General features: G+C 36.9%; 1 protein-coding gene across 1 annotated transcript in view; it reads right to left on the minus strand.

Moving 5' to 3' along the window:
- Window positions 1–22055, minus strand: part of SRBD1 (S1 RNA binding domain 1) — a 125531-nt gene that overhangs the window by 14684 nt on the left and 88792 nt on the right. The window contains 2 exon segments of the mRNA XM_050316273.1: window positions 1217–1393; window positions 4481–4587. Of these exon segments, the coding sequence (XP_050172230.1) occupies window positions 1217–1393; window positions 4481–4587 (284 nt within the window).

A 22055-nucleotide genomic window follows, 5' to 3' on the forward strand; every position in this document is an offset into this window, starting at 1 on the left:
CTCAGGTTTTATGGAATCTGACTAACATCAGAATCGTGCTCCAACAAGGTAAAAAAAAAAAAAATCCGAAACAATGTTCACATTTCATCAGTAAATATTTGTGGGGAAGAAAAAGCCATCAGCCTTTCTTCCTCTGTTGTATTCCAGCATTCACTAGAACACATCTGTACATGGTAAGACCTATCGATCATATACAGCCTTGGAAGCAATTTCTTTGGTCTTCTGGTGCTTACAGTGAGCACCATTTGGCCTGCAGCATATGCTTCCCTGCCAGATGGGCAACCAATCTGTATACCTTCCACCCGGGCAGTAAGCCAGTCCTAATGTGCCTACCTCCTGCCTGGAAGTTACGCCTGTGCTGTTTGGCCAGCAGCAACTGGGAATACAGTATTGCTTCTGAGCACTGGGTTGGCTAAAAAACAGCATGTGCTTCCCAGGAAAATATTTTCTGAGAAGAGCCACTGGCAAAAGGGTGGGTGCGGTGCTACCACTGTGCCCTTTCTTAGTTCTTTATTTTGGAAGGAGAAATGAGAAAGGCAGGAGAAGAGAAATTGTCCTAGAAAGGAAGGATTTCAGGTCAAGAGGATCACTAAGAATGGTTGCAAGTGGAAAAGACTTGGTACAGAATTAGGGAACGAGATGACAGGGATAAGCACGACCTACTGTTGAAAAACTGAGCTCACATATTTGAGACAGACGGCAGTCGCATCACGCTTGCTAGGCAGAGGAGTATAACAAAGACAGAGTTTGATCCAGGTAGCTATTCAACTTCCTCTCTCCAAGTTAAGGAATTGAAACTCTCAAAAAATCTCCACTAGTTTACTACCATTATGTTCTGCCAAACAATCTTTACAAAATTAAATTATTAATTTATAAATCTCTAAATCGTGCCTGAAACACAAGACTAAAGCTCTAATATCTCAGATCCCAATACTGCTGCATGACGAGCTTCTTCTACCAATTCAGTGACAGAATTTTTAACTACATTTACATATTTATTGAAAACCAGACTTAGAGGACTAGGCTAATAAGTCATGACTATTCAGAGGAAGAACTGTCTTCAACCATTGACTTCAACAAGTTTATTTCTCGTCTTTCAGAGCACAGGGGGCTAGGATTTCTTGAGTCTCAAGCCTGAATACAAAACAGAAAAGAGGAAAAAGTCGTCTTGTACTATTTTGGATAATATAGTCAGAATAGCTAAAATCTCTATTACCTGCAAAAGGTCTTTATATATTCTTGATTGAATCTGATGAAGCCAGCACACTGTTGGAAGGATTTGGGACCCAAACCTTTAACTTCTTTCAGCTGTTCTCGGTTTATAAACGGTCCGTTCTTCTCTCGCCATTCAATTATATTTTTAGCCCTGTTAGCATTCAGTCCTGCAATGTGTCTAAGAGAAAAGTTTACAAAATACTTTTATTAACATCAAATGTTCATTAATGCAAGTACTATCCATTACAAGGATACACATTTCTGTAGAAAAACTGGTTGACCAAACTTAAAAACTGCTAAGAAATAAGCAAAAAGTCACCCAGATCAAAGGCATCATCTGAAAAAGGATCCCTTCTCTTAGTTCTATGGAAGGAATCCACTCAAGCCAACAAAACTTAGTACAGCAATATGGTTTTGCACATGCCTAACTAGTAAGCCAGGGATGCGTAATTTACGATCTGTTGGCTATTTCTGTAACGCCAATTCAATTTGTCATGTCTTATGGCCTGCCCCCAGCTGCCCTCTTCAGGAAAACACGTGGGAGGAGAGTTCAGGACAGATAAATTGTTCCTGTACAAACAGCCCCTTCTCAGCTCTTCCACTGGTATCAAAACATCTTGCCCTGACATGAAGGGCTGATTCTGCTACCCAGAAGGAGAGTGGCTGGGAGCAGCTTGCCTTCCTCACACAATTCAACCACTCCACAACGCTTGTTGCTTTTCTCTCAGCTGTTCTTGAGATAAAAAACAGCTGGGAACAAGCTGCCTGAGTTGTTCTGAGGGTATCTTGGATCTGGCAAAGAACTTACCTATGAAGTGCAACAGTAGTTAGCCAAGTTCCTTCAGGAAGCAGTGGGTTTGCTGCACGTTTTCTGTATGTACATGTGAGTGCAACTTTCTGTGTATGGAGTATGCTAATCATAGAAAGAGGGAAATGAGCTCTCGTGGGCAGTTACTCATGGCACTAGAGAAGGAAATGTCACCCACTAGGTTCCATATCAGATGCCACCGCTTTAAGTCAACAGCAGCAGAGACCTGTTTGTGGAATGGCACGGACCAATTCCAGAAAAACACCACCAGCAAACCCAGTAAGAATCGTAAAAACTCAGGAGAAAAAAAGAAAAAAAAAAAAATCTTTCCGTTATTCTAATCCTCAAGCAAAAGTTAAAAAAATAATCCGAAGTTGGTGAAAGCTCAGAATTAAATTGAAGGGACACACCTTTAACCACAGTCAGAATATTAATCATTAGGAATGGAATTTTCTTCAAAAATTTCTTAGAAACATTATGAAATCTGGCTTATTTACACTGACAAAGGAACATCACACAGTTCACAGAATTTTCCACTGATGATCTCAAGTCTTTCAAGCACAATACTCACCAGTAATGCAAATACTGTAGCACTGTCATCCCTTCCATGTGTAATATGTGTCAAGAAGTATATTTGAAGTATCAGAAACCACAAGCAGAAAGCCCTGCTCATGGTACAATCTAGCTAGGGTGACAATTTCAAAAACTGCACATCTGAAGGAAACTTACACTGCACCTACACAGAACAGCAGAATTGAACTGCCTGAGGATCAAGTTAGATCCAGAACTCGATGCTGGCACATGCACATAAACATTGTAAGCCGGGTTAACTCGAACACACAAAGTACTTATTCAACATGGTTGCCACCTGTAACCATATCGGGACAGGGTCACACCACATTCACAGTTTTGTGGAGACTGCAGCACCTCAGGCTGATAGTTCCTCCTGAAGTGCACATTATAGCTGTACCCTGCAGAGAAGACTGCCAATGCTCACCCCTTGCATGAGCTCACGTAGGCTTTTATTCATGGAACGTGAAGCTATTAGAGACTGTCCAAAGGAGGGCCATGAGGATGGTGAAGGGTCTAGAGGGAAGACCTTATAAGAAGCAGATGAGGCCACTTGGTTTGTTCAGCCTGAAGAAGATGAGACTGAGAGGAGACTTTATTGCAGTACTACAGCTTCCTCATGAGGGGAAGTGGAGGGACAGGCACCAATCTCTTTGCTCTCGTGACCAGTGATGGGACTCAAGGAAACAGCATGGAGCTGAATCAGGGGAGGTTTAGGTTGGGTATCAGGAGCAGATTTTTCACCCAGAGGGTGGTTGAGCACTGGAACAGGCTCCCCAGGGAAGCGATCATGGCACCAAGCCTGTTTGAGTTCATGAAGCATTTAGACAGTGCTCTCAGGCACAGTGTGTGATTCTTGGGGTGTCCTGTGCAGGGCCACTGAGTTGGACTTTGTTAAGCCTGATAGGTCCTTTCCAGTTCAGCATACTCTATCATTCTGTTCTATGATTCTATGAATGAAAATGCATTTGCCATTTAAGTACTGCTTGCTTTCTTATTAGAAGTTGATCTAAATCTGAAAGCAGGTAAAATAGAAGAAATCAGACATCAGGCTAAGGGCTGGACATACAGAAAAAGGATATGGAAGAAAAAATATAAACCCAGAATGACTAGAAAGAGAGACTCTTCCAAAATATGAAAAGACGTTTTAAAGAATAAAAAGGGTCTAAAAGATTAAAATATAGAGCTAGCAAGAATACATGTTTCCTAACTTTGATACCTAATACAATTTTTACTACCAAGATTTTCAACATTCCTCTTCTTCCCCTCATACTATGGAGGATGATGCCAACAATTTTGCTCTTCTTAGAGTTTGTCATCTAAACCACAGTGAACTCTTCACGCTCAAGAAAGAATGAGCTTTTAATTTCTAACCAAGAAAAATAAAGTCCAGAACATTTTCCAAGTAAACATGGCATAACTACCAAAAAAAAAAAAAATCAGTAAAAAGGAATAAATTTTTCAACAGTTTCCCCTTAAATCTTTCCTTTTCTCCTTTCCTCGCCCAACTTTTACAACCTGTTCCACTTAGCAGTACCTATAAAAATACCTTCTAAGAGACAGAAAGTACATTTGAAAATCCCTTTCTCAGTGTAAAAATACAAATTATTTATATCACGTTTTTCTGAAATTGCAGTGTTGGCTCAAATATTTTAAATATCTGTTTTTCTCTGAAGAATAGTTCTACCCTGGAGAATCACACAGACCCTTAAAAACTGACTCCTAATGATTCAGTAAAATACTGTCTTACTGTGTCATTTTCATGTAATTGGAAGTTTAACACAAGAGCCATTTGCTCCAGCTGAGCTTGAGTCAGATGGCAGACTAAACAGAGACTCTCTGATCCAGAGCCATGTAATTACTGGAATAAGAAAATGTTTCACTCACCTTAACAGTATTTCTGAGCAGATGTTAATATCAACTCCAACAAAGCTGACACACTCTTCAACCACACTGTCCAGAGTTGCTTTGAGCAAGGTCTGTGATACGTCATGCTGAGAAACAAAAATGGAGATACTGGGTTACTGAAGTATCAAAGCATAAATAAATAAGAACTGCAAACAACACTAACATCAATAAAATAGTTGATGGAACTTATCTATATCTTATGTGAAGGTACTAGTTAAAAAGATGAATTGTAGAATATATTTTTAGAAGATCTCCAGTATCTCTTTGCAACATCTTTGTCATGGCACAGATCTCTAGAATAAAGACACTCTTCATGTCCCTGTATTGTTTTTAATACCTATTTCCCTGCATCTTGTAAAACCAAGCTGTATTAAACACATGATTACTCATAAGGAATAATGCTTCTAGTCATTCTCTATGTCTTGTCTTTAATCTGACATTTATTTACTTATAAAATCTGTTTATTAAAAATAAGATAATATTTTAAAAATAAAGATCACAAGTGCTGTACTTTTGCTCCTGCACACACAGACATTTGCAAAATTTTCCGATTTATGAGCATCACACAAAAGTATAGTTATTATTTACTAAAAGAACAAGCCAGGTATTGTATGAAGGTGGGAAATACATAAGGTCTGTATCAACCCCATAGCAACAGAATGTTTTAGATTTTGAACAGGTATTTCTAGGAAGATTGGCAGGTCCTTGACCAAAGCACCACTAATGGAAATTCTTCCAGTTTTTCCATTATTGTTCATAGTGTTTCCCCACTTTTCTCCTGAAAAGAAAATCAGTCACACTTGTCAAAGTTAAAAGTTCTGAAGCTCTAAGATTTCTTTTCCTCCCAAATGTAGGCATACTTTAGTCTGTAACTGCTAGATCCCCACACAAGCCCACCAGTGCTTAGAAGTCTGACCTGGAGGGAGAAGCCTCTCTAAATGCAGGAGCTAATTCAATCACTATGTTGGCTTAGCTTCAGGGCTCTTACACATCACTCATGTAAATCTGGGTTGATCTGCTGTGGTTTCATGATGCATTCATTTAGGACATCAAGCTGGATCCAAGCCAAGACACCAAAAACTTCTTCCACTACTTTGTTTTAGCTTCTAAGCCATTCAGATCTTTTAAAGATTTCACGGTTAAGTTTAACATGCCAACAGCACCAAGCCCAATCTACTAATACTGGTAGTTCATCAAACAGTGCTTAATAACCCAAAAAAATCGTAGGTAATGTATTTCGTAGCTCCCTATTTCAGGTAATGTGATGTATTTTTCTTGATGTGATACATATTAAAGTTACTTACAAACAAGAAGCTCGTATTTCTGCAATATTACTCCTCCTATATAAACATTGCATGCAAAAAAATATGTACAAGTACCAGCATTTGCACACAGTCTTGATCTTACAGCCACAAAGTTTACTTGCACACTTGGCAGATCAAACATCAGTTTCTACTTACTAAAGTGCTGTTACTACAACACAATAACTTCTTTTTTGAATAAAGAGATATAAATAAACCCCCATACCCTTAAATGAAGTCCAGTATTTCTATTTTCTGACTTACTGAAGATGTAGCTTCTCTTAATGAGGATCTTCTATATGTGCCCTCCTCCTCCTGGCACCAGCTGTGTAATATAGTAGAGCTACAGGTTTCCACCTCTCATGCATGCTCTTGCAAGGATGAATTTATATAACACAGCACAAGAAACAGAATAAACTGCTGAGAAACAACACCCACATCTTCTCTTCTCTGCCAAGTACAGCTGCCAAATACTGGGCTAGGTTTTTCATTACATTTTTAATTTGCAGCTCATTGGAAGATAAAGATACTAATTTATTTTTTTTTTTTATTATTGTGATTAATTAAGGTAAAAGAAGAAAAAAATGCAGAGGAAAAATCCTTCTACTTTGAGGAAAGGCTATTGACTCCAAAGTACTTGGAAGTTGATGATGATATAGTCTCACAAGTTACATTAAGAAGTTCCATTTACTGTAGCAGTTCTCGGACACCTCTAAAAAAAAAAATCTGGTCTAAAACACCTGCTTAGTATATAGAGTCTATAGAATACACAAAATATATCTAGTGGCAAAGAGAAGACTAAACTGATGTTTGCCTAGGTTTCAGTCTCATTCATTAAGATGATCATTCTTCAGGAGGAACAACATGCAGTTACATGATTCAAAACAGAAACATTCATCACTGTCTCCACAATGCCTTATAGCATAAGGTGTAGCAAAGAAGGAAATCCATTTATCTGGCCTAATTTTTCTAAGCAGTTCTGTGGAAGAGATTTGATCCAGCAGAAGCTTTAATTCCAGCCTGTGGAAAGTGAACCTAGATACTAATTCAGCCAACTATACTCCCTGCAAACCAAGGAAAGGATATATCACAATCAAAAGCTAAGTATCCTGAAATACCTCTTGACAGTGGAAGAAAGACCAGTGCTCACAGATCCTCAGTTCCAAATTCAAAATTGGCATTTACCTAAAGATCAAGATCTGAATTTTGTGGATGCAATAGTTTGTGTAAAATTCATGTGAGAGAATACACACATCTTGGAAAAACTGCATATTTCTCTTGCTAGGAAGACAAGAAGTTCTCAGGTCTCTCAAAGATGATTTGTATCCTTTAACTTTATTGCTGTTTGCCAGTCATCATTAAAATAACAAAATGAGACATGCATAAGTTTTTCTTTATTACTCTAACATATAACAGTTGTACAACTTGGAATGCATATCACAACACGTATGTGAAGGCATAGATAAAGTGAATGGGCAGATGTGACAGAATAGGATAACCATAAACCACTCCCTAAGTTAACAATCCCTAAGATACCAATACCTCACAGAAGTAAGATACTTGCAGCTAGTGAATGATGTTAAGTTGCAAAAGCTAGGAAAACTTGACACACGGCAAATCTGCCTCCCAAGAAGCAGCTACTGGCCATCACAGCTTCCTTTGGCTATGATGAAGAAATTTCTAGACCTCTCTTTACATCGGTGCAAAGCACATAGAAGAGTTATGCATTTATTTTCTAAAAGTAGTTAAAACATTATTATCCCAAAACCATTGCCAAGACGTCCTACTGCTAACAGGTTACACTTCAGAAAAGTGTAAAGTACAGTGCACTTTCCAGTTTTCCAACAGTTTCACTCATCATCTCAAATATCAGAGGTTAGACAGTGTTATATACTTCTGTGTACTATTTATATGCACTCGGGTGGTATCAGATTATTCAGACACTACTAGAAGCACACATACACCATGCTACTCACTCTCTACAACGGGCCTGTAAAGGCAGGAATGATGAACTGTTGCACTAAGAGCACCAGAATAAAACCTGCACAAATAAAGCCCAAGTTCAAAATGCAAGGGTGCTTTCAAAGTGAGCTTATGCAAAACTTCATGCTGCACAGCCTCTGACAACCCCTTCACACACCATGGCAAATTGCTGCATCAGTTGATCCCCTGTGATCCTCTGCAAAGCTTTCTAAATAAAACACTCTCCTATGAACACTGACTCTGAATGTACCCTTATGCATGAGGGTGTTCCTGCTAGAACTGTTAAGTATAGTCTTTAAGCTCAGTCAATACACAAGGTGCTCTGACAGCTATGTCTAACAAGTAGGAGCACGTCCTTTGGAGTAACTTCCAAACATCTTGAATTTACCATGCAAGTAAGTTACTAAGGTTTTATTGAGAGGATACTCAGAAACAACTTAATTTACCATTAAAATATTCACACTGTTGCAACAGTAAATCTGAAGCAGGGAACTTAATTTTATATGGTGATTTCCAAACAATAAAAGTATCCATACCCCCAATTAATGGTAACTAAGGCCAGCAGAAATAAGGGACTTGACACAAACTGCAGGATGTCCAGTGCAAATCCACAAACTTTTGTTTATCATCACTCTCCAGAAAACAAAGCCACCTTAGTTCACAGATAGCATTAGCAAGTAGTTAGACCAAACCTCTTTGGTTTGAGCTTTCTGTGAGGAGGACTTAGAAATTAATCTGCCCTTAGAAATATTGGGCACAATGATTGTTGTTTCACTCAGTTTCAAGAGCAACACACACTCACTGGAAATAAATAACATTACTTAAACTCTATCTGTTCCTTGAGAGGTTGCTACTGCAGCTGTAATTGAAAGCCCTTTTCCAGTTTCAAAAACCTGTTGATATACACAAAAGGAAGGCAGTATTTTAAATAGCCTCTCAGCTCAGTTATTTCTAGCAGTATAGCAGTACAAACTGTAAAAATACATTTGTCATCAGCATGGTAAATTTATCAAGTCAAAGAACCATGGCTCACATGAAGCCTGGAGGCTGTACTTAGTCCATCTGCATGAGCATAAACAGTGGATCAGCACACAAACTTTGCCTGAACACCAGATTACTAGTGTTAGACTGGAACTGGCAGCTTTAACATGCAAGTAAATTACAAATGGCAGCCCCTGGTGGTCTAGTGGTAAAGGCGCCGCGCTATCACCGCGGAGACCCGGGTTCGATTCCCGGTCAGGGCCACTCCCGGGCAGGTGGGGCTCGTTAGCCCTTAAAGGCAACCCACCTACGTCCTGAGGACCTCACTGCCACTGTCCAAGCTTGCTTGGCCCCGGCAGATGAACCTTAGGATTAAAGGGTGGGCTCAGTTCCGCGCACACTGTGTCTCACCTAAAAAATCCAATGCGCAGGCTGGAAGGTGGAAAGACCTTCCCCGGATCTTCGCTCGCGAAGACTGGCCATTATTATTATTATAAATTACAAATCCAATCTCTTCACTTTTAGCAATTTAACACCCCCCCAACACTAAAACCAATACACATAATTACCATGCATTTGGTTCCCTTTTCCTAGTTCCCTATAAAAATCATGATTTCAGAAAGTATGGTATGATTGCATGTGTCTCTGAAAGAGAAATGCAAACAGCTTAAAATTCTACTGCACAGCAATTCTTAAATAACTATTTTACATTTACAAACATTAGCAGATACCAACGTGACCAGCCCGTGCATCGTTATTACTTTACAATGCCCAAGAGTCAAGCAAGGCACCTTCCAACACAGCTGCATAGGAATTATTCATATCCTGCAGAGCCTACATATGTAGTGCAGACATGACCTAACGATGCTGGTTAGAAAGCAGTGGGCAAGGGATGAGTTCTCAAGTCTGGGCAGCAACCTGCAGGTTCTCGACCCGGGCTCAGTATTTACAGTACTATAACAAGATCAGCATTCATTCTAAATAGGAGCGAGCTGTAGGCCAGACAATCTATTTTGGGTTTTGATCAAGTTATACCTCACTCATCCTTTGAATCTGAAAAGTCAGCCTTCAATAAAGTAAATGCAATTTAACTTTTTTCTGTCTAAGTAAGTCCTGAAACACTTCTAACACTCCATAAAACATTTTGTTGGTACCTACCATTAACTTCTGTATCCATGAATTTTAATATTGGTGTGTGTGACCAGCCAACATGCCTCTTGAAATAATACTATTTTTTAATTTTAAAAACTGTGCAAACTGAATGACATTTACTGGAAGACAAATTAGGTGGGACAACAGGAAAGTTCAAAAGCAAAGTTCAAAACTATATTATTTTACAGAGATTCAACCCATGGAAATGTGTTTTAAAATTTAAAAAAGGGAAAAACATTAATAGAGCTGTAACCAATATACAATTCACTGCATTTCAAATGCTTATGAAACCACAAAGTAAAATGCAATCATAAGAAGCCCTTAAGTACAACAGGACTAATGTAGCAGAAACAGTCTAAGGAGATGCACCTTTTCATGTCCAGAATTAAAAAGAAAAAAAAAAAGGCACCTTACCTGTCAGGTGGAAAAGTTGCAAAGTTTAGGAGTGGGGTTTTAATCTCTAGCATCCACTGGAAAATCCCTTCCAGTTAGATTCTAAGAAAATAAGCTTATCCCTCTGATGTTTGATAAAAGGGTCTAACTTCCAGTATTTCTTTTGAAGACTGTTTGTGGTTTCTCCAAATGTTATATTGTTATAGGATGTATTGTTATCGTATGTACTTAACTCTCTTTCATTTCTTGTTTCAAAAATACAAATTCTGTTTATTTTAACAGTATATTACTATTACTGAAATATCCCAAGAGAGAGAAATGGATTTGTATTTTCAAAGAGAACGATAGAACAAAAACAAAGTCTGTCAGTTCTAACATTAGGAAAAAAAAAAAAACCAAAACATAAATGTACCAGTTTATCATGTAAATGCTTTGAGTTACTCGCAAATTGCTGGAATTCATCTTAGATTTACTTGTACTAAATTGTTGTATAGGTTGTTACACAAATTCAGTCCCACCGCTGACATGTCCGATGTCTAAAGTTAGGTTCTTTCACATGTGCAAGCAAGCAGCAAATGACATATATCCAAAAACACCTTCCTCTTTCCAGAGCAGATACCAGTTTTCTCCAATGCATACTGTTATGTGACCAAGAGGCTGCAATCTGAACTGTAACTATAATCAACCACATAATTCATGGAGATTTCAGAAGGACATTTTTCCCAATAAGTAGCAAAGGTGATCATCCAAATTACTAATGGTGAAAAGCCTTACATTTCAATTTCAGTCCAAATATGTATTTTGGAGCTCTTAAAGCTCTACAAATACAGGGTGGATATAATTATAAGGACCATCAGAAGTGGAGTTTCACAGATCACATGGGTGAAAGGCAACACACTCAGTTGGAGATTTTCCTGAAGAGTGAAGGATAAGAGAAAGAAAAAAAGGAAGATCACACTAATAGAGGGAGAAGGAATGGTATATTTTTTAGAGGTACAAGACAGAAGTCATGAAGTCTGAGTGAGTCTGTTCATCTGTGGGAATTCTGTTTTGTCTGAAGTCAGTGACCATCCATCACCCTGCAGCAGATGGGTGAGGAACAGCAGCTCCTGGGTACAGAGTTCCCGCCAGCCTCCCTCACAGCAAAGGGAGTCCCCAGGAGATGTGAGAAGCTTGGTAAGAGTCTACATAAATACACATGCTTCTTCCAGCTCCACTGAAGACACGTTGGGATCTCTCTCGTTCATCTCTAACGAGGAACGTGGTACTTGAAATACCATTAAAAACTACAACAAAACCCAAAAATTCATTTAAGGATATCTTCTGGAAAGATTAGTACAGTTGATGCAGATTTTGTTGTATCCTAGGTGTCTCCTATAAGCAACTTCTTGTGCTCACTGGCTTTCTCAAATTTAGTATTCAAACACACTCAGCAACTGCCACGCCAGGTGACTCATATCAGCAATGCACTGAGAATATATTTAATAAAATGACATATCCATTCCCTCATTAGGAAAAAATGTAGATGCCAAACAATGAAATTCCACAATCTTTTAATCCCACACCAACAGAATTAGTCAAGATATAATTAAGAAGAAAAAAAAAAAAAGGTTTTTATTTAAGGTGACACCACCTCCTGAAAATGCTTGCTGAAAAAACATTGAGGAAATTCAACTTTCCTCAACTCCCTAGTCCCTACCTTTTTCTATTTTTAAAGCAGATCAGTTCAAATAGAATATGCTTTAAGAACACTAGCAGATCCTACTGCTATCTCCCTCTCTTCTATTTGGCTCCTACTTTACTTTCATCGGGAACTCCTTCTCCCTTGAACCCCAGCCTCTTCCACAGCCCAGCTAAAAGCAAAAATCAGCTAGGACTGAAACAGAATGCAAGACACTGTCATGCAGAAGACAGCCAAAACCAAATAAAGCAAGCTTATTTTCTCTGCTTATTAAAAAGCAGAGAAAATAAATGTGATTGACATATGGCAACTCAAAAAAGTCACTCAGGGTAGTGTTGACTGAATGACCCGTGGAAGACTGAAAGCTGACAGAAAACCAGGAAACATGTGGAAAAACAGAAGTCAGCTCAGTTACCAGCATTTATGGATTTGACAGGCAGAGTACATAAGCATCCATTGTGTCATTCACATCTTTGATAAATGAAACCAATTTCAGCACCACTCATTACATATAACAGCAAGGTATATTTAAAGCAAAAGCATAAGTAATTAATTGGGTAAAAAAAATCAGTAAGATGTAATAAGTTTGTGTCTTCAAAAATCTGTTCTCCACTAAGCCCAATAAAAATTGCATTAAGACATATATTTAGTACATCTAGTATATATTTATAAACAGCATAAACAAAATGTTTGCACATTGGAGGTTGAAAAGTTGACAGGACTCAATAAAAAATTAGCTGCGCTAACTTGTCAGCACTAAAAACTTAAGCTCTCAATGACAATTTTTACAAGTGAACAAGAACACAAACATTTCTGTCATTCTTAAAACAAAACATTTCAGAACCACCATGGCTATTGACAGTATACGATCATTACTAGTAATGTGATTAGTATAATATAAAAAGTGAGAAATCAAAATTAACTAGTAAAATGGCATAAACAAGAACAGTGCATGTACTACCCCATACAAAAAAAAATAGCAATTGAGTACTCTTGTAATATCGATTTTTTTTCAAAAACAAATAAGACCTCAGCAGATGGAATGGAAAAAGCACAAATCACTTATGTTATCAGCATCCCTGACAGATGCTGTGATTTGTAGGCTCATAACGTAGCCCTTACTTATATTCAAGATCTGGAAGTTCTTTCAAAAGGTTTCTTTAAAACATTAAACATACAGAATTTAAATTATTTGTAAATGTGTAAAATAATGTATAATTTTTTAGTGCAACAAATTTACAAAAAAATGTCTGGAAAAAAGTTTTCTTAGGTATCCTCTAGTGGAATACTTGTAAATAATCATTGTATTATTATCGTTGACTTACAAAGTTTACAAGATACTTATCAGGTTATAGAGCTTTGAACTATTGCACATGTGAATATATTAATTGCAAAACAGTAATCTGATCACTATTTCCCTTGAAAAATCTTTTATCTTATAAAGGATATAGGTAAGCTTATAGGCTTATAGGTAAGCTTGGGAAAACCGAAAAATAAAATAAGAAATAAAGTATTTGAAAAATTAAGATTTAATACTTTAGCAAAGTCCTAAAACATAATTTTAAAAACAGCTATCTTTATGAATTCTGATTACAAAAGCATTTAATCCAAAAAGCAACTACTGACTCAGGTTTTGATAATGTTTGTAAGGTAGGGGGAATAGAGTTCTCTATTTGTACAAACATTTACAACTGCAAGCTGGTATATTATCGAGCCAGAACGGAACTAAAACCACCTCTGACTTTGCAGCACTTATTTATGTCTGTCTCTCACCACCTGCAGATGACTTACGACTTACAGAATCAAGGCCTGCTCCACTGAAATCACTGTCTGTTGTCCCTCTATGTTCATCAAGGACAGAAGTTCAGTAGCAGTGAGTTTTATCTGTGCATTGCAGGACTGGGAGTTAAGAGATGAGGTACCAGATGGATCAACCAAATTATTAGATAGGATTATTCAATGTGTCTCTGCTTTGGCAAATTAGTTATAGTAAAATAATTCAGAATTTTTAAATATGAAAAAAATAAATTATTATTGGGTGGTTTTTTTCTGTATAGAATTTGTATTTTAAGAACACCAAAAGACAGTTTTAAATAACTCAGATTAAGGCATCAAGCTTTCAACTTCTCCTCACACAAGGCAGAAATTGCTCTGATAGGAAATTAGACAATTGAGACACCTTAGATAAGCTATGGCCAAGTCTCACCTTCTGGAACACACAAAGCTTGGCAAGGAAGCTCAAGTGTTAAGTCTTGCAGTGAGGTCTACAGAACATGGCAGATTAAGCTAATGCAAGGAGCAGAAGTAATCCAAATAATGGTGGGATGAGAAAGACAGCTCTGCCTGGCAAGTCATCCTCACTAACTCTGGCCCAACCAACTTCATCCCTCCCTTGCAAAAGGAGGATACACAGATAGCTAGTGCCATGTCCAGCCTGCAAACTCATCTCAGACTGACATATAACTGGGGATGCGGGCCTCAGCCACAAAGATTTGGTGTGTAGCACCTGAGGTTCAAAGGTAATTCTTGCATCCACAAGAAATGTATGCATTCTTGCATACACACTTGTAAGTTTACTCAAGTCTACTGGAGCAAAGAGCTACCAAAGTTTACTGATCAGCTACTTGAATATTGAGCATATGTTCAACTTAAGTAAAAAGATGATCCTGTAGGAGATAGGAACTTTTCAGGAGCTATGTTCACTGATTGCTTGGCCCAGGGTCAGCTTACAGATGTTTTTGTATCTTTGTTTTGAGTTGTTCCATGTATCAATGCAAAACAATTAAAAACACAGCCTCTGAAGTGAACGGTTTTCAGAACTAACAACCACATCTCATTAAACCATTGTCTTTTTTACAGAAGGAGTAAAAAAAGTGCTGTAACCAAACCCATTGTGTCCTCTTTCAGAGCAAGTGCTCATATGCTCAGTTCACTGATAAAAATTAGGCTGCCCTCTTTCATTAAGTAGGAATCAAGATTTTGATGTAACTACGTTGTCACCTCAGACTAACATATTTAAGGTCTGGACAAGAACCTAGAAAACAAAACCATATAATACAACAGTCAAATCCTAGCAGTGGGAAAAATGTCTTCAAAAACTGATCCCAAGTTCTCCTGTTGCTACTTAACTGCTAGCAACATCAATTAGACGACCTCACATGTACAACCAAAGAAGACAAATGCCTCCAACGCTGTTTCAGTTAAGCATATTCCTAAGATACTGTCTTCGTAAAACAACGTGAAAAAAATGAAAAATGGCCTTTACTTGGATTGGATGTTGGTGGGTTTTTTTGTTTGTTGCTGCTGGGTTGTTTTTATTTTTTTTTTTTAGTTAGGATTTCTGAGGAATAGATTTTTATTATTTCATGTATGCTTCTAAAAGAGAACTAGAAACTGACATCCAAATGGCTCAAGTTATATGCATACCAAAGACCTCTACATGTGAGGTATGGAAACCTGGTCCAAAGTACACTGAAGTATACAGGTAAGTTAGGAAAATGAGAAGAGAGCACTGCACATAGATTCACACAGATTAAGTCACATCATATGAGAGAAATAATTACTTTCTCTTGAAAATGTTTCTCAAATGAAGAGAAAACGCTGCTAGTCACATCAACCATTTTGAAATTTATACTTGGAACAAACAAGAAGCTACAACTGATGTTTTTTATAACGGCTTAAGCACAAATACGTTCTTTAAGTGCTTTCAGCCTTCTCCATCATTCAATTCTAAACCTTCAGAAAGGCACTGGATACCTCATCAGATTTCTTCCCTTTCCAATCTGCACATGCTGCACCTCATTGCACTAAAATATACATTTTCTCCATCTGAAATTCTGTCTTCAAGTCATAGCTACTGAAAGAGTTCGCTTGGGGAGCTGCAGCATTAGAATATTTTCAATAGCTACTAATACAAAACAAGCATAAATTCAGCAGTTTACTATGAAAAACTTATTACACAGCAGACTGAAACTTCACCAACAAAACTCATTTGTCACATACAAGTGTGTTTTAATACAGAACAGTTCCAGCTTGCTCATATCTTCAGATATCAGGAATGTCACCACGCTGACATTTTCAGAAGACTATTGCACATGCACATTCACAATAGTGAATAGAATTCACTATTATTTCCAACTAGTTAGAGGGTTTCATAAAGCATTCATACATTTAAATAATTTAGATATTAATCTATTTTCTATTTGTCCTAGTGATGTACCTTTCATTTTATGGAAGGTATGGAAGAAAAAAAGGCAAAAAAAAGAAACCCACTCATGGAAAAAAGCCCTTCTGAAAGGTATCTCAAATTCAGGATGCAGATACCCCAAGAGATAGAAGCCTTAGAAAATTTCTTCTCAAAGCCCTGAATAACTAACCCCAACAACACATTAAGATATGCCATTTACTTGGGACACTGGTTTTACAGAAAAGATTATGGAAGAAGCATAGTGCCTTACTAAATAGAGTTGGGAAATTATATGGTACCTAGTAATAGAGACATGGGATCAGATCTCAGGATGTGATAAAAGAGAGAGACAGTTTAATGACGTGCACACAGAGGGAAGGAATGCTATGAAAATAAAGAACATGGACATATGATTTTGCATACACTTCAAGGTAATTTTATTTACCCTTCTCATCCACACAAGTGCTTTCAGTAAAATGCCTGGGTTCTGTGACAGCACTACTCAGGATAAAGTACTTCTAACAGTGCCCTCAGAGAAATAAGGAAAAGCTATGGCAAAACCAGATTTACTCGAGATATCCCTAACATATTCATCCATCATAACATATATACATAACATCCATCAACACAGCTTTACTACACCACCATAGACAGAAGCAGTTGCAGAGAGAGAAGTCAGCCCAGCCAACTTACACTTTCTAAGAAGACAAGACTGAGAGCATGAGCAGGGACACTGCTTTAGAACAGTCTTAATTAAAAGTAGTGTTTCTCTATAATTTAGGAATAAGTGGATCTGTCACTGACATAAACCTCTTTTGCTGAAGAGAAAAATTTAAGAGGGCAGAACAGAGATAGCATTTCCTTAACTCCTTCCCTTCAGTTCACTGCATCCATCAGATAAATTAAAATAAAATGAAGGGCAACTATAAGGTAGGAATAAAGGTTGGGGGAAAAATAATCAAACAGATGGGGAGGGGTTTAACATTTACAAAGAACGTCCAGATTATCAATCCACCTACTTTGACATTTTGTAATGTCTAAATTTATGCTAATCTGAAGGGAGCAAACAAGTACAAGAACTCATTCACAGCAGCACTTCTATACAAGTTGAGAAGTAAAATTAAAGTATCATCACTTAAAACAATTATTTAGAGGAAAGAGGAAAAAATTGGTGTTACAAGGTTATTTAATTCCTCTTCCCAGATAAATGTGTCATAAAAAGTCCAAGTTCACAAAAGAATTTTTATTTTGCTCTGTAATAATAACATACAGTACTTAAACTACTGGAAATAAGAATAACACTTGCTCTTGTAAAGCAAGTGAGTTTGAAGGTTGAATGTATGCTTCCTTGGTTGAAATTAACATTTTTCACTGAAGTTTTAACTTGCAAGCCACGATCTCTGTGATTGCAAATCACTAGTGTTTCAGTCCTTAACTGATTGATAAACACTCTGTCTTTACATATCCTTCTTTAAAAAAGGATATTACATGAAATGACAATACACATTATTGAAAATTTATCACTGATTGCTAAAGAAGGAATACCTGAAAAAGTTACTATTAAATACATAATTAAAAATCAAGTTACCAATTTTAAATGTTAAGTCTCATTGCTGGCTACTTGTAAGAAAAAGCCAACCTGTGTTACAGTGCATGGGAACAGTGTGAAGCAGCAGCTTATTGGATAGTCTCATCTGTTCTCCACATTCTCCTATTCATTTTTAAACAAAGACTGTTTATTTGCAAACAACAGTACATGAAAACAGTGTTTTCCCATAGCAAATGACATGGCAGACAGCATTTCCAAACAGTCATCACATTCACTGCATCCAACAGGACAGTAGCCATTTACCTGCACCCCTGCACTTCCAAGTGCAGTTCAAGGTCCTGGTACTGCCCTCTGCATTTTGCACAGTTTGGGTCAAACTTCACAACAGCTCAACTTTCCTTTGAAACACAGCCACGCTGGGGCTGTTTAAGAATGAAATCTGTTCGCCCTTAGGGCTTGATAGAGTTAAAGGGCAAAATCCTGGCTCCATTTAAAGTCAGTGGGCAGTTTGCCATTTAATTCAATTGATCTAGTATTTCACAGTGACCTTAAGGGTATACCAAAAAGCTTGTACCCATGTATCCTGCCTTTGCTTGCAGGAATAGTGGTGGCATGTATTAGTTTTTAACAGTAATGTCTGGGTGGCAACTAGAATGCTTTTACTTTGAAAGTTCACATGAAGCTTGCAAGCATTCAAAAATTAATTTCAAACTTCAGAAACTACAGAACAGGCACTTCAGAAAACATTCACTTTCACTTAGTCTAGGCCATTTTAAAGAAAAAGATGAAGCAAATAGTATCTTATTTCACACAGTTTTTAATATTAACTAAAATGTGGCCGTACCAGTGCCACATCACAAATTACCTATGAGACATTTGCAGACACAGCATAAGCAGGACGTATTTCACATTACCAGCTCAGCATCTAAACTACAGTGGCAAGGGGTTGGATGAGTCTTTCAATTTGTGTATCACCACGTGTAGGTGTAAATCTACAGGGAAGATTTTATAAAAGCAACTAACTAGCTAAGAGAACAGATGATCAGAAATTCTAACTATGGTATATAGAAAATAAGTTTTTAATCTCTCAGCATCTCAGCAACCTATGATTACTTGTAATTGGTTACACTACTACTCACATCCTTATAAAACAAGGTTTAAATGCTCCCAAAAACAAATCACACAAATTTACTCTTAGAGGACTGTACAGATAACCTGAGGAAAATCCCAAATATTTCCCCATGTTTTACTCCTCACACTCAAGTAAGACCATCCATCCAGTGACAGATGCCAGGATGCTTGGATCTCTGCTTTTTTCATATCCCTTATGTAAATAGTAATCCCTTTCAAAGTGAAAAATATTCCTCTTCCCTTTCAGCTAATGTATATGGGTACTTTATATCCTTATTTAGAAACCTGGCAAGAAACGAATAGTGTAACTGATTTTGCATAATGTCTCTCTTTCCCACTTTCAACTTTCTGACATAATATTAAAGACCAACTCAGCAAAGTTGACAGCAGAATAATTGTGTTATACACTGTTTTCTCAGTTTTGGACTAGAAATTAAATCAATAATCATTGCTCAGAAAAATTGTTAATTTTTCCCTCACACCCCAAATTCCAAAAATAAATAGTAATAAAGGCTGCAGATAGTAATTTTTATCTTGAGGTAGACACTGTAGTATTTGTACAGTTATTAAAAAAACATCTTCCACTTATTTTCATCATGTAAAATGAAAAGATATTCCATCACTGAAATTATGACACAACCTAGCACAAACCTAGCTAGCCCAGGAGAGGGAGAAATGGAAATGCCAATTAATCCAATTACTGACAGAGAAGCTATCAAGATGAGTACCTATCAGGTCAGGTTCAAAAACACATCAGAAGCACCAGTGTTAAAAAAACAGAAAAGAAAAATGAAATGAGAAAAAAGCTCACGCTCCCTGTGCTGAGTAGTACTATTAAATTCAGATGCAGGATTGTGTTTAGGTTGGACAGGCCCCAACAGTAGAACAAAGTCAGTCTGTCTTAGTACCATAACCAAATTCTACAAGTTAACAGCTTTTCGTGAAAAGCTGCCATTTCAAAATGTCAATCAAACCTGAATATAAGTGGGAACTCCTGCAGAAATAACCAGCTGCAGGTTTGAAAAACATTTTTCACTGAAAGTGGAAACACAAAAGATGTTTGAATGAGATCTCTTTTCATTCCTGTAACAGTAGACGGTCATTTTCACAACATCAAGGACAAAAACACAAGACAAAATTGCAAATAATGTCTTGAAAGAACCATTTGCAGGGGTGATGAATGATTCAAGTTACAAATGACAGAATTATTGGCAAATGGAAACTCATCAATATGAAAAAGCTTCTCTTATAAGATTGCAGTTTGTCTCCACTTTTTCTCATTGTATCTGACTAAGTTGTATGTATTAATTTCAATACACGTTTAATATTCTCTTTCTCACCTTGAGACAGTAGCTTGCACCAAGATCATCTGACTTGCAATATAAGAAGCATGTCTTTATGGGGGTTTAGGTGTTTAGTAAACAATTTAAATACTTTCAGTTAATAAAAACAGTAGATTCTAACAAAGTAAAGCTAAAATTTATAATCTACCCACAGAGAGAACACAACTTTTCTAATTTAGTTCTGTACATCCAAACATAAGTCACATTTATACAATAAACCAAAAGAAAAATATTTATACAAGTGTACACCATAACGGAAAAGAAACTTACCAATATCGCTTTGGCCACATTCTCCGTTCTAAAGAATATAGCAGGAACAACACCATTTTCCCTATTCTCTGAAAGATGCACACCATCTCTGAAAATAAGTTTGCTGCACAAATTATCATCTTCATCGTTTTCTTATTTAACAACTGGACTGATGTAGCAGTGATTTGTTTCAGAAATCTCCACATTCGATGCCACAAAACAAATTTAGCCAACACAGAGGCTCAGTGAAGAGTTATACCAGTATATAGGATTCCCCATCCCAAAAGGTAACACCTGCACTGTAATATCAATATGCACCTTTCTTATTATAAACAAGTAAGAAAGGAATAAATTGCACAGTAAATGAACACCTCAGCATGTCTGAAAGTTTAGAGTATAAATGTAGATATACTGCCTTATACATATTTACCTTCTTCCCAGCGTGACTATCAGTATGACCATCACACAAACGAGAGAATATTAACTCTTTTGAGTGACACCACCTTTTTCTCAAGTTATGCTTTTCACCAAAGTGAAAACACATTTACATGAGCTACACAAAAATCACAAATTAGGATGTGATGAAACAGCATAGTTTTATTAAATATAATTGAACATATTTAAGACTTAAAACTTTGAGGAGTCGGAAGTAACATATGATTCTTCAGCAGTATTCAGTGAAAAATAAGATGCTACACAACATAAAATTGAAACAGTTTATCACTCTAACCTCATCATACTAAAATATCAGTTACATAATCCAATTTCACACTATAGAACTGTTTCTATAGAATAAATTAATTTCTGATATCCCAAATCTTGATCTTCGTATTACATCAAGCTATATTTCTCTAGCTACGGGCTGCAGCACACTATCAAAGTTACCTGAGAATTTTTTCTTACACTCAAACTTTAGTAGAATCAGAAGAGAAATTTATCAATACTGCTCCCAATAAGAAGACAAAAATACAACAAGATATTTCATAGTAAGTTCTCGTTCTTATCACTTTATATCACCAGCGTTTGTTTTTAAGTAAGCAGAAGTATAAAGACTCTGTGCTGAGGTTTTGGGGATGAATAATTAGCTATATGAAGAAATAGTTGAACAAAGATTAACTTGACCACAAAATGCTGCTACTGAGCCATTTAAAAATTGAGAGAGAAGAAAGGAAAGAAGGAAAAAAAAACTGTGCCAAACGTAGTGCCTTAGCAAGCAGTGTTTTTGAACATTCTCAGAAGCATTTACTATTTACTTCAGGAAACAGCTTACAAGTCAAAACATGCTGGAGATTTTTTGTTTTGTTTTGATCTGCCAATTGTTAGTCAAGATTACTATTCATTTTATAGGAGTGTTAAGAATGCAAATGGTTAACAGTAGTATAAACTATATACTTGGTTTAAGTTTGAATGTCTAAAACTATTACACACTGCATTCATCTGCATTCCCTGTTTATGGGAATGAAATATGTAGTCATTTGAAGTCCACAATATGTATACTGTGTTTGTAATAACTGCAGATTTTACAAGCACATTATTCTTTCCATTAGGATTAAAACCTCACCGAATAGCAATTTGTGAAAGAATTCTAGCAGGGCCCTGAGCCCA

The sequence above is a fragment of the Myiozetetes cayanensis genome, unplaced genomic scaffold, assembly GCF_022539395.1.
Source record: "Myiozetetes cayanensis isolate MyiCay16 unplaced genomic scaffold, myiCay2020 scf2-11, whole genome shotgun sequence".
Taxonomy (NCBI): Eukaryota; Metazoa; Chordata; class Aves; order Passeriformes; family Tyrannidae; genus Myiozetetes; species Myiozetetes cayanensis.